This window comes from Salmo salar, chromosome 09 (genome assembly GCF_965601325.2).
Source record: "Salmo salar chromosome 09, fSalSal1, whole genome shotgun sequence".
NCBI classification, from domain to species: domain Eukaryota; kingdom Metazoa; phylum Chordata; class Actinopteri; order Salmoniformes; family Salmonidae; genus Salmo; species Salmo salar.
In genome coordinates this window covers 82,262,577-82,276,433 of record NC_138299.1, presented here as the reverse complement: position 1 = coordinate 82,276,433, position 13,857 = coordinate 82,262,577, and the positions used below count along the sequence as shown (strand labels likewise).

The 13,857-nt window shown below is 42.4% G+C and overlaps 1 protein-coding gene across 1 annotated transcript in view; it reads left to right on the top strand.

The window, feature by feature from the left end:
- LOC106611923 (peroxisome proliferator-activated receptor gamma coactivator 1-beta-like) overlaps positions 1 to 13,844 on the top strand; it is a 106,824-nt gene extending 92,980 nt beyond the window's left edge. Inside the window, exons 8-12 of the mRNA XM_014212586.3 lie at positions 1,208 to 1,802; positions 2,944 to 3,019; positions 5,453 to 5,571; positions 5,701 to 5,834; positions 6,038 to 13,844. Coding sequence (XP_014068061.1) covers positions 1,208 to 1,802; positions 2,944 to 3,019; positions 5,453 to 5,571; positions 5,701 to 5,834; positions 6,038 to 6,129 — 1,016 coding nt within the window. The 3' untranslated portion in view covers positions 6,130 to 13,844. The remainder of the gene's footprint in view (positions 1 to 1,207; positions 1,803 to 2,943; positions 3,020 to 5,452; positions 5,572 to 5,700; positions 5,835 to 6,037) is intronic.
- Positions 13,845 to 13,857: the final 13 nt, after the last annotated feature.

Below are 13,857 nucleotides of genomic sequence, written 5' to 3'. Positions count from 1 at the left end.
TGTATCTGGTATAGATATAGTACTGTAACATAATCTACTGTAGATATAGTACAGTTACATAATGTACTATAGACCAGTGTATCTGGTATAGATATAGTACTGTAACGTACTGTAGACTGTAGATATAGTACTGTACATAATGTACTGTAGACCAGTGTATCTGGTATAGATATAGTACTGTAACATAATGTACTGTAGACCAGTGTATCTTGTGTAGATATAGCACTGTAACATAATCTATTGTAGATATAGTACAGTTACCTCATGTACTATAGACCAGTGTATCTGGTATAGATATAGTACTGTAACGTAATGTACTGTAGACCAGTGTATCTGGTGTAGCTATAGAACAGTTACATAATGTACTATAGACCAGTGTATCTGGTATAGATATAGTACTGTAACGTACTGTAGACTGTAGATATAGTACTGTACATAATGTACTGTAGACCAGTGTATCTGGTATATAGTACTGTAACATACTGTACTATAGAGCAGTGTATCTGGTGTACATATAGTACTATAACATAATCTACTGCAGATATAGTACTGTAACATAATGTACTATAGACCAGTGTATCTAGTATAGATATAGTAATGTAACATAATGTACTGTAGATATAGTACTGTAACATAATGTACTGTAGATATAGTACTGTAACATAATGTACTGTAGATATAATGTGGCTAACAGCTCAGTAGTAGAGTGTAAGAGGGGAAATGTATTTGTATTGTGTTAGAAAGAGCACGACTTCACTCTATTCCTGGGTAAATGTCATCTTGACAGGGCTAATTTGCTTCCATTGCTACTTGGGTAGCAGAGAAAACAGATATTACAATGCAGTGACTGCCGCTGATATCGTCCTCAAAATCCATAACGTTTAACAATTGAAAGTCAAATATTCGGTCAAAATCAAAAGGAGATTGTGTGCCTGCCTTGTGCCATAACAAACATGCTGTGTTACTGGAATGTTTACGATGTAACAGCATCAAAGCAATTTGTTCTATTAGGAAAGCCGTTGAAAGACAGCTATTCTGCAATGTCGCTGTCATAACCAGACAGTTACTCAGTTCAGTAACAGATAGTACAACCAGTAACAGTTGATCATTAACATTCACTGTCTGTCAATCGTTGATGTTTCTCTGATGTTAACCCGTCAGAGCTGTATGAAACCACATGACTTATGAGAGTGGCGTGTGTTTTCAGGCCTCACCCCTCCCACCACCCCCCCTCACAAGCCTGTGGAGGACGAGCTGTTCAAACCTGAGGGGAAAGGAGAGTCCCCCCCGAAGGGTTCTTGGCTCACTCGGGCCAACTCCCGCAAGTTCCCCGAGCAGACCGAACTCTACGCTCAGCTCCGCAAGATGGGCCAGGCCAGCGATGGAGATCCCAAAGTCCACCAGACATTCGGAGACCATGACTACTGCCTGCTAAGCCTGGGGGAGCGTCGGAAGAGAACCGCCGCCATGCTGTCCCACTCTCTGTTCGGACGCTCTTCTCCTGAGGGGCCAGAGCCTAAGGGGGAAAGGGCGCTGGGGGGTGAGAGGCTTGGACATCAGCGTGAAGACAAACTCTTCTCCAAGGTACCAGAGTACCTGAGTAACGGTACCAGGGCTGACAGCAAGGGGGACGGGCGGAGGGCGACCGCGGCATCACCCCAATCAGCATCGCCCCATGCTATATCACCCCACAAGTCAGATGAAGAGGGGGAACGCTCCTCCCTCTGCTCCCGCTCTCCCTCCCCCATCCTCTACTCCAGCTTCTGCCAGCCCCACTCCCCTAGCAGTAAGCCTGACATCAGGTGAGCATATAAACCACAGATATAAGGATTTACATTAGTAAAATATGTTTAGTGAGATCTATCTCTCTTCAACATCAGATTTGCAACTTTTCTGTTTACACTAGCCTTGGATGTGGTGTGGCCCAAGCCACATTCCTGTGTGTGTGTGTGTGTGTGTGTGTGTGTGTGTGTGTGTGTGTGTGTGTGTGTGTGTGTGTGTGTGTGTGTGTGTGTGTGTGTGTGTGTGTGTGTGTGTGTGTATTAGCATACCGTAAATACCATAGTGTATAGACAAACCAAATAAGAATAGCAATTCAAACTAAACAGGAGCTTCTCATATCAACCATATTGCACATAGTGTTGCACACTTGATTAATGCAATGATTCACAAATGTGAGGATATTTTAAGCCTTTTCTTTTCAATTTGGCTAACAGGGAAAATGCTGTCTTCTGGTATTAAGGTTATTCTTGCAGGGACATGTGGTAGATGTCTACCTCCGGAGGTAGTGTGGAAGGCATCTCTTAATCTTCCAATGCATCTGCTTTGTCTCAATATCAAGTCATTTCTGGGTAACAATTAAGAGCCTTACTGTGATTATTTTCAATAAAAATTGTTTAAAAAAAAAAGAAACGAAAATAGCTTCTTTGCAAAGAGCAATTTCTCAAGTAATAATTACTAGGAGTGGGGAGGGGAAAACTGAAAACGATCTGTTATTGGCAGATAGGTTTGGAACTCTGTTTCTTATTGGTCTATAAACTATTTGGCCTGCCTGGTGATGTCACCAGGTAGGCCAAAGCTCCATCCCATCAAAACAGGCTGAATTTTCATTCGGCCTTTTCAAACAGCTCTTACTCTAAAAGGGCATTAGCACCATTTTCACAGTTTCACAGTATTATTCCAACCTCATAGTGTGTAAATATATATATAAAATACAGGAAAATCAATTGTTTGACTGCACTGCCTTTAATTTAGATTGGAATCTAGATCAGACTATTTACACTATCCTAGTTTGAGTCATCAAAATAGTGTAGTGTAAAGAGTCCCTGATCAGTCTGATTAGCAGTCATTCCGGAGTACTGTGGCTCTTCTCATTGTTATGTGACTCAGGTTCTTCCATTCGCTCCTGTCTAATATCTCTGCCTTGTGTCTCTCTCTCCTCAGCTGTGAGAACTCTGAGACGTGCCACGGGGACAAGCAGGGGAACAAAATCTCCAAGTCTGGGATTCAAATTGACGAGGTAAACACCAGTTATTCCATTATGAGTTTTGACAAAGTCATACAACCCTGTTATGTACACTGAATAAAAATATAAATGCAACATGTAAAGTGTTGGTCCCATGTTTAATGAGCTGAAATAAAAGATCCCAGAAATGTTCCATACGCACAAAACCTTATTTCTCTAAAATGTTGTGCTCAAATTTGTTTACATCCCTGTTAGTGAGCATTTCTCCTTTTCCAAGATAATCCATCCACCTGACAGGTGTGGCATATCAAGAAGCTGATTAAACAGCATGATCATTGCACAGGTCTACCTTATTTTGGGGACAATAAAAGGCCACTCTAAAATGTGCAGTTTTGTCACACAACACAATGTGCCACAGCTGTTTAAAGTTTTGAGGGAGTGTGCAATTGGCATGCTAACTGCAGGAATGTCCACCAGAGCTCTTGCCAGAGAATTTAATGTTCATTTCTCAATCATAAGCCGCCTCCAATGTCATTTTAGAGAATTTGGCAGTGCGTCCAACCGGTTTCACAACCGCAGACCACGTGTAATCACGCCAGCCCAGGACATCCACATCCGGCTTCTTCACCAATGGGATCGTCTGAGACCAGCCACCTGGATAGCGGATTAAACTGGTTTTGCACAACTGAAGAATTCCTGCACAAACTTTCAGAAACCGTCTCAGGGAATCTCATCTCCGTGCTCGTCGTCCTTACCAGGGTCTTGACCTGACTGCAGTTCGTGTCGTAATCAACTTCAGTGGGCAAATGCTTACCTTCGATGGCCACTGGCACGCTGGAGAAGTGTGCTCTTCATGGATGAATCCCGGGCAGATGACAGATGGCGTCGTGTGGGTGAGCGGTTTGATGATGTCAACGTTGTGAACCGATTGCCCCAGTGGGGTTATGGTATGGGCAGGCATAAGCTACGGATAAAGAACACAAAATGCCCAGAGATACTGTGAGGAGATCCTGAGGCCCATTGTCGTGCCATTCATCCTCTCCCATCACATCATGTTTCAGCATGATAATGCACAGCCCCAAGTCACAAGGATCTGTACACAATTCATGGAAGCTGAAAATGTCCAAGTTCTTCCATGGCCTGCATACTCACCAAACATGTCACCCATTGAGCATTTGTGGAATACTCTGAATCGACGTGTTATACAGCTTGTTCCAGTTTCTGCCAATTTTCAGCAACTTTGCACAGCCATTGAAGAGGAGTGGGACAACATTCCACAGGCCAAAATCAATAGCCTGATCAACTCTATGCAAAGGAGATGGGTCACACCAGAAACTGACTGGTTTTCTGATCCACGCCCCTACCTTATTTTTTGTTGTTATCTGTGACCAACAGATGCATATCTGTATACCTGGTCATGTGAAATTCATAGATTAGGGCCTAATGAATTTATTTCATTTGACTGATTTTCTTATATGAACTGTAACTCAGTAAAATCTTAAATTGTTGCATGTTGCGTTTCTATTTTTATTCAGTATATACACTGCGACTCCGGGATGCCGGCCTTCTAGGCAGAGTTGCAAAGAAAAAGCCATATCTCAGACTGGCTAATAAAAAGAAAAGATTAAGATGGGCAAAAGAACACAGACACGGGACAGAGGAACTCTGCCAAGAAGGCCAGCATCCCGGAGTCACCTCTTCACTGTTGACGTTGAGACTGGTGTTTTGCGGGTACTATTTAATAAAGCTGCCAGTTGAGGACTTGTGAGGCGTCTTTTTCTCAAACTAGACACTCTAATGTACTTGCCCTGTTGCTCAGTTGTGCACCAGGGCCTCCCACTCTTCTTTCTATTCTGGTTAGAGCCAGTTTGCGCTGTTCTGTGAAGGGAGTAGTACACAGCATTGTACGAGATCTTCAGTTTCTTGGCAATTTCTTGCGTGGAATAGTCATCATTTCTCAGAACAAGAATAGACTGACGAGTTTCGGAAGAAAGGTCTTTGTTTCTGGCTATTTTGAGCCTGTAATCGAACCCACAAATGCTGATGCTCCAGATACTCAACAAGTCTAAAGAAGGCCAGTTTTATTGCTTCTTTAATCAGAACAACAGTTTTCAGCTGTGCTAACATAATTGCCAAAGGGTTTTCTAATGATCAATTAGCCTTTTAACATGCTAAACTTGGATTAGCTAACACAACGTGCCATTGGAACACAGGAGTGATGGTTGCTGATAATGGGCCTCTGTACGCCTATGTAGATATTCCATTATAAATCAGCCGTTATCAGCTATAATAGTCATTTACAACATTAACAATGTCTGCACTGTATTTCTGTTATTTTAATGGACAAAAAATGTGCTTTTCTTTCAAAAACAAGGACATTTCTAAGTGACCCCAAATGTTTGAACGGTAGTGTATGTGTGAAGTAGGCGTGCTTTGCCACTGCAGCAAGTGTCTTGTTCTGACGGTTACCATGGTGTCGTTGCCTAGGACAACTGCCAAGTGTTCTACATTCACAACCTGCCCAGCAGCGTCACACAAACTATGCTGCGCAAACGCTTCGAGGCCTTTGGCGACCCAGAGGACTGCAAAGTCATCACCAAAAACGAGTAGGTCCTTTTTATCTGCCTGCCTTGCCTGTCTGCCTGGCCTGTCTGCCTATCTGCCTGCCTGGCCTGTCTGCCTGAAACTCATCTCTCTGTCTTTGTGTGTGTGTGTGTGTGTGTGTGTGTCCATAGGGAACGCTGTGGAGTCATCAAGTTTCGTCAAGCGCCCAGTGGCCAGCAGATCCAGAAGCACAGACGAGAGCCGCTCTTCCAGAACAGAGGGGGTGGCATGAACAGGCTCAGCAGGAAGAGATACATTGATCTGGGTATGCAGAGATACAGTCAAAACATGTTATACAGCCAAAGTATAGTCAAAACATGAATGTAAAATGTTGTTAAGGAGTATGAACCGTTGGCAGTGCTAAGATACTTCATGTGTAGTATCTGTTTCTCTCTCTCTCTGTAACATTGATGTAATGGAGTTGGATGTAGCCATGATGACTGTTCTAACAGAGCTTTTTCTGTCCAGACGAAGCGGGACCAGGGCCGGTAAAGAGCAAGTATGACGCCCTGGACTTTGACACCCTGCTGAAGGAGGCCCAGAAGAGCCTGCATCGCTGACGGTGACTCGGCTGGCCTCGCCTTAGAACCCCCGAACCACCCCCAGACTTGCCTCAGTACCTCAACCAAGGCACCTCGTCATGTTTACATTTTTAACATTGGAATAAGAAATGGACCTTTTGACTGAGGATACTACCGAGGAAGCTAGCAGGGGTTGAAGGGATGGAGCAAAAAGCAGCCAAACAACATAGAAACTCTTCCTGTCTGTGTTCATGACTTACTCCTGACTTGTCGTCGCCCCATTGGGAGTGGGCGTGCAGGCGGGCGAGACCTTTGTAGCAAACGTTTCTCCCTCCGTTGGTCATTGTGGTGTGTGTGTGTCTGCGTGTGTGTCGTTTTTTTGTACCCCCTTGGTCACTACTGGTGCAACTGCAAGCTCAGCTGTATTGGCCGTTACGTCGTACAGTATATAACGAGCCTGCTCTATATTAGCAAACTTGTGGATGTTAAAACTATGTGTGTTATGACATAAAATACAAAAGCAGAAAAATAATTTCAATAACTTAAGAGTTTACAAATCGAAAATGAAAAGAAAAAAAATCTTGTTTTATGTCATTTTAGTGCTTCCTTAATTTAATCTATGCACTCTTAACGAGGTAATAATGTTTCTTCTCTCGACTTGTTCCCCCTACTCTGCCATGCTATTGACTGCTTTACTCTGAAGGTTCCCACTGCTGAAGAGATAGACACAACCTGCTAACACAGCGTTTTCCAAACTCAGTCCTGGGGCCCCCGTGGGTGTACGTTTTGGTTTTTGCCCTAGCAAAAACCAAACTCGGTCCTGGGGGGGGGGCCCAGGACCGAGTTTGGTAAACGCTGTGCTAACACTAATCTAGGATGGCAGTCACTTCCTATCCTGCCAACACATAAATGGGGTTATGACAACCAATGCTATTATGTCATGAAGTAAAGTTCAAGGCATATTTACCCTATGAAAACTCACTCTCAGAAGAAAATCACAAAATCCATCGTAGCCAATTTCTCTCCACTGTTTGTACTGTTGGAACTTGTGACTCAGTCAGTGAGTCAACTTATTCAAGCACAGAGTAGAATCAGACATTTACTACAAGTTCCAGATATACCCTAAACTAGAGTAATGGAATGTACACCTGAAAGATCTGAATGTAGAGCCCCTGCCTGTATCCAAATTATTATTATTAGGATTATTGTTATTAAATGAATCCAAGTCTCTGTATTCTTTAATGGAGCTCTAATACAGCCTGTCTTTTGTGATGCAGCCAGCAGTGTAGCTGAGGGAGAGAGAGTCCGAGGCTCACCGTACAGGGGAACTACCTCTGTATCTGGTGATGGTAGAGGTAATACTACATTTAACACCTGAGAGAGAGGGGTGATGGGATATCAACTCTTGAAGTCTGTTGAAATTTCCCAGAGGTATGGATGGTACTACACCAGTCAAGCGCATCAACCCCATTTGCTCTCCTTCCCTCTCCCCTCTCCTTCCCTCTTCCCTCTCCTTCCCTCTTCCCTCTCCTTCCCTCTATTTCCCTCTTCCCTCTCCTTCCCTCTTACCTTTCCTTCCCTCTTCCCTCTCCTTCCCTCACTTTCCCTCTTTCCTCTCCTTCCCTCTCCCCTCTCCTTCCCTCTTCCCTCTGCTTCCCTCTTCCTTCTCCTTCCCTCTTCCCTCTCCTTCCCTCTCTTTCCCTCTTTCCTCTCCTTCCCTCTCCCCTCTCCTTCCCTCTTCCCTCTGCTTCCCTCTTCCTTCTCCTTCCCTCTTCCTTCTCCTTCCCCTCTTTCCCCCTCTTTCCCTTTCCTTCCCTCTCTTTCCCTTTCCTTCCCTCTCTTTCCCTCTTCCTTCTCTTTCCCTCTTCCCTCTCTTTCCCTCCCTTTCCCTATTCCCTCTCTTGCCCTTTCCTTCCCTCTTCTTCTCGGGTTCTCTCTCCCACTTTTTACTCTCTATCTTCCTTCTACTCTGAAACACTTGTTTACTTCTCCCAAGCTCTCTGATAGGTGAAGGAGGTCAGCTTGGTTTTCACGCTAAATCTCCTACTTCTCGCCTCGTGGCTAAAAACTCAAAATAGATTGTGTGTCAGTTTTTGGAGTCAGTCTCGACCGTGTATCCAATATGTACCTGAGTGAGTCGGCTGTCTGTGTCTCGTGTTTGGGTGAGCGCTGCCATCGCTGGGGATCCCAGGGGGACCCATGGCCCTCTGGTGTGCTGGGAGACTGAAGACCTCTTCTCTCCCCCTCTTTTTCTTGTTTTCTTAAAGGACCAGGTCCCCCTGTCCTCCGGTCCCTCAATACTGTGCAGCCTTTCTGTGTGTGGGCATGGGGCCTCGTGCTGCCCCAGCCTTGGCAAACCCCCTTTCCTTTTTTCTAAGGTTTTATCCCTGTCTCTCTCTACCCCACATTTATCTAATCTCCTCCTCTTTACCACATGAAGCTGAATGTTTACATCACTGAATTCTCCTTCCACTTTATTAGAGCGCACACTAAGTACAAAGACGCCTTATTCAGTGTTAGAGAGTATCCTATCAGGATATGCCTTCTTGGCTTACCCTAGAAGGTGTACTGAATTTTAAAAAATGACAATTTAGTGCTATACATACTGATTGAGAAATGAGTTGTCATCTGAAAAACCCCTTACTAATCAAAAGAAGAAAAGCTGAAAGAGTATTTGTGCTTAGTATGTATACTACTAAACAGTGAGAGAATGTGCAGGTTTACACAATACAATATATATGATATATTATGTGTATATATGATATAATATGTGTATATATGATAGAATATGTGTATATATGATATAATATGTGTATATAGCACTATGTCTAGTGTAAACATGAAATGTGTCGTTGTGTCTATACAGCGTGCATTATAAAGGTGGTGGGTCACGATCGCAAATCAGACTGGCAAGGATAAACTGTTTAAAGATGCAAGGTTGAACAATACAGGGAGTCATTTATGCTGAAATGACTTGACTCAAGGCAAACACTGTTGTATAAAGTTATCCCTTTAGATATGCTAAGATTAGATTTCTTTTTTTTAGACAAAATATTTTTGATGATTTTTCTTTTTTTTAACGCAATTGAGATGCAATACATATATCTATGAGATTGGAAGGGGTTATTTCAGTGGTTGGTTGTTAAAATATGACAGGAATTGGAAGGGGCTATTTCAGTGGTTGGTTGTTAAAATATGACAGGAATTGGAAGGGGCTATTTCAGTGGTTGGTTGTTAAAATATGACAGGAATTGGAAGGGGTTATTTCAGTGGTTGGTTGTTAAAATATGACAGGAATTGGAAGGGGTTATTTCAGTGGTTGGTTGTTAAAATATGACGGATTGGAAGGGGTTATTTCAGTGGTTGTTAAAATATGACAGAGGCAATCCTTGAAAACAGATCCTGTAAATTGACTAATAATGTGGTCAGTAATTGTTGACATCCAAAAAGTAATGTATCAAAACGTTAGAACATGAAAAAAATCCCAAATAGTGAAATATCTGTTCACAACTTTTCATGAAGGGAACTCTATCTATTACTAACACATGCTGTTGGGACACAGGTTGTTCAACATGTTGAATTTCAGTGGACACTTAATCATTGTTAACTTGTGAACATGTAAAACTCATTTTGGAGAGGGGGAAAGAAAGCAGTCCATGTGCGTTTAGCCCCTTTTGTATTTTCGGAATACTTGATGCCAGCAGTGTGCTTCCATCAGTAGAACTGAATGACAGCAAAAAGACGATTTTCACGAGAAGAGCCTTAAAACAGGGAACAGCTAAATCTATCACTGTTATTACTGCTCTAGCTCCTTTTAAATCCAATGTGTTTTATTCATTACTGAAGTAATTCAAACTTTTTTCAATACATACAGCCATATTAAAAAAGGTACACTGCATTCGGAAAGTATTCAGACCCCTTCCCTTTTTCCACATTTTGTTACGTTACAGCCTTATTCCAAAAATGGATTAAATACATTTGAAATCCTCATCAATCTACACACAATACCCCATAATTAAAGCAAAAACAGATTTCTGGAAAATGTTGCAAATTTATAAAAATTAATTCTGATTTTTTTATTTACATAAGTATTCAGACCCTTTGCTATGAGACTCAAAATTGAGCTCAGGTGCTTCTTGTTTCCATTGATCATCCTTGAGCTGATTCTACAACTTGATTGGAGTCCACCTGTAGTAAATTCAATTGATTGGACATGATGTGGAAAGGGACACACCTGTCTATATAAGGTCCCACAGTTGACAGTGCATGTCAGAGCAAAAACCAAGCCATGAGGTCGAAGGAATTGTCCATAGAGCACCGAGACAGGATTGTGTCGAAGCACATATCTGGAGAAGGGTACCAGAAAATGTCTGCAGCATCGAAGATCCCCAAGAACACAGTGGCCTCCATCATTCTTAACTGGAAGATTTTTGGAACCCCAAGACTCTTCCTAGAGCTGGCCCGCAGGCCAAACTGAGCAATCGGGGGAGAAGAGCCCTGGTCAGGGAGGTGACCAAGAACCCGATGGTCACTCTGACAGAGCTCCAGAGTTCCTCTGTGGAAATAGGAGAACTTTCCAGAAGGACAACCATCTCTGCAGCACTCTACCATTCAGGCCTTTATGGTAGAGTGGCCAGATGGAAGCCACTCCTCAGTAAAAGGCACATGACAGCCCGCTTGGAGTTTACCAAAAGGCACCTAAAGGACTCTCAGATCATGAGAAACAAGATTGTCTGGTCTGATGAAACCAAGATTGAACACTTAGGCCTGAATGCCAAGCGTCACGTCTGGATGAAACCTGGCACCATCCCTACGGTGAAGCATGGTGGTGGCAGCATTATGCTGTGGGGATGTTTTTCAGCGGCATGGGCTGGGAGACTAGTCAAGGGAAAGATGAACAGAGCAAAGTACAGAGATATGCTTGATGAAATCCTGCTCCAGAGCTGGGGCTAAGGTTCACATTCCAACAGTACAACAACACTAAGCACACACTCAAGATAACGCGGAGTGGCTTCGGGACAAGTCTCTGAATGTCCTGAGTGGCCCAGCCAGAGCTCCGACTTGAACCTGATCAAACATCTCTGGAGAGACCTGAAAATAGCTGTGCCGCTTGCTCCCCATCCAACCTGACAGAGCTTGAGAGGATCTGCATTGACGAATGGGAGAAACTCCCAAAATACAGGTGTGCCAAGCTTATAGTGTCATGCCCAAGAAGACCCGAGGCAGTAATCGCTGCCAAAGGTGCTTTAACAAGGTGCTGATTAAAGGGTCTGAATACTTATGTAAATGTAATATTCTTTATTTATTTTTAGAATTGTGCTAAAATGTCAAACTGTTTTTGCTTTGTCATTATGGGGTATTGTGTGTAGATTGATGAAGAAGAAAAACTATTTAATTCATTTTAGAATGAGGCTGTAACATAACAAAATGTGGAAAAAAGGGAAGTTCTGAATACTTTCTGAATGTACTGTATATACATATGAATATATATTTGTGTTTGTGTAGATATTTAGATGATTATATACTTTCTTATTGAAAACTTTGATGTTGACCATTTTCCTCAGTGTTTCAGAGCACTTCGACACATTTCAACTACTAGCCTGCTATCCATCTAGGATTTGTTAGATTGAGAGATGATCCAAATTGAACTCCTTCCAAAGGGAACCCTCATCAGAACAGAATGCAATACTTTCTTTCCTATTTTCATTTCAGAAAATAGCAAGAAATAAACTTGAGGCAAATTGACCAAAAACTATATTTGATGTTGGCTCGAAATTTAATTTGGAGTGCCTCGTCAGGTTGATTTTCTAAATGTCATAATCCAACTACATGGCCCACACAAATACACGACATATACAAAAGTATGTGGACAATCCTTCAATTAAGTAGATTCAGCTATTTCAGCCACACCCATTGCTGACAGGTGTATAAAATCAAGCACACAGCCATGCGATCTCCATAGACAAACATTAGCAGTAGAATGGCCCATACTGAAGAGCTCAGTTACTTTCAATGTGGCACCATCATAGGATGCCGTTTTTCCAACAAGTCAGTTCGTCAAATTTCGGCCCTGCTAGAGCTGCTCTGGTCAACTGTAAGTGCTGTTATTGTGAAGTGGAAACGTCTAGGACCAACAACGGCTCAGCCGCAAAGTGGTAGGCCTCACAAGCTCATAGAACGGGACAGCTGAGTGCTGAAGCGCGTAGCACACAAAAATTGTCTGTCCTCGGTGGCAACACTCACTACCAAGTTCCAAACAGCCTCGGGAAGAAACGTCAGCACAATTATAGCTGACTATTCGTCGGGAGTTTCATGAAATGGGTTTCCATGGCCGAGCAGCCGCACACAAGCCTAAGATGCGCAATGCTAAGCGACGACGGACAAATCTGGGTTTGGCGGATGCCAGGAGAATGCTACCTGCCCCAATGCATAGTGCCAACTGTAAAGTTTGGTGGCGGAGGAATAATGGTCTGGGGCTGTTTTTCATGGTTCTGGCTAGAACCCTTAGTTCCAGTGAATGGAAAGCTTAACGTTACACCATACAATGACATTCTAGACAATTCTGTGCTTCCAAATTTGTGGCAACAGTTTGGGGAAGGCCCTTTCCTGTTTCAGCATGACAATGCCCCCGTGTACAAAGCGAAGTCCAGACAGAAATGGTTTGTTGAGATCAGTGTGGAAGAAAATTACTGGCTTGTACAGAGCCCTGACCTCAACCCCATCGAATACCTTTGGGATGAATTGGAACGCCGTATGTGAGCCAGGCCTAATTGCCCAACATCAGTGCCCAACCTTACAATGCTTTTGTGGCTGAATGGAAGCAAGTTCTAGTGGAAAGCCTTCCCAGAAGAGTGGAGGCAGTTATAGCAGCAGTTATAGCAGCAAAGAGGAGACCAACTCCATATTAAAACCCATGATTTTGGAATGAGATGTTTGATGTGTAGGTGTCCACATACTTTTGGTCATGTAGTGTACATATTTCATTTAATTGGAAAATATTGTATCTTTAAACTCCCCACCACGTTAATAAAACGCCCTATGGACAGAAAATGCTTGCCATACTGGTCCTATATAGGCCATTGAATCGCCACGGATCAGTGTATTCTGGATGTAAATGATTACGTCTGCACTACTACTAGTCGTGTGTACCGATGTTTTTTTGTATCTTAGGCAGACAGATGGGAACATGATGGAAATGGTTACTTCGGGTGCTGCAAACTGTCACAATCTAGCTAGCTGTGTGTGGGTCTTTGGTGGAAGAAAAACGGACAGAAAAGGGCATACATTGTTTGTTTTTTATTTTTAGTTATTTTTGTTCTATTTACATCTAATGACTATAAAAATCATTTTTTAACTTAGTTTTTGGTAAATGGAAAATACTAGTAAGATTTTATATTTTTACATATGTTTGTTGTACTTTGCGTTTATTCTTTTTTATTTATACGCCACTTAGTTTGGATGTCTTTCTGTTTTGTGTGATTTCCTATGTGTTGAGAATGTAGAGACAAAATGCATTTCAGTATTTTTGAATTATTAAAATCTAGTTTCATAGATACATTTATCTATAGGGGAAATTATCTGATGTTATAAATTATATTTTAATTCATGTAAATAGACTATGGCTTCCTTTTAAAACTGAATACATTTCTCTTCAGAGATTGTTTACATTATTAAACTGTAGAAATGTTCCTCATATACTGTAAAAAGTACATATTCATTGATTTGCCTCCCAAAAATAAAATCCTAATGAACAACGTCAAGGTTTGG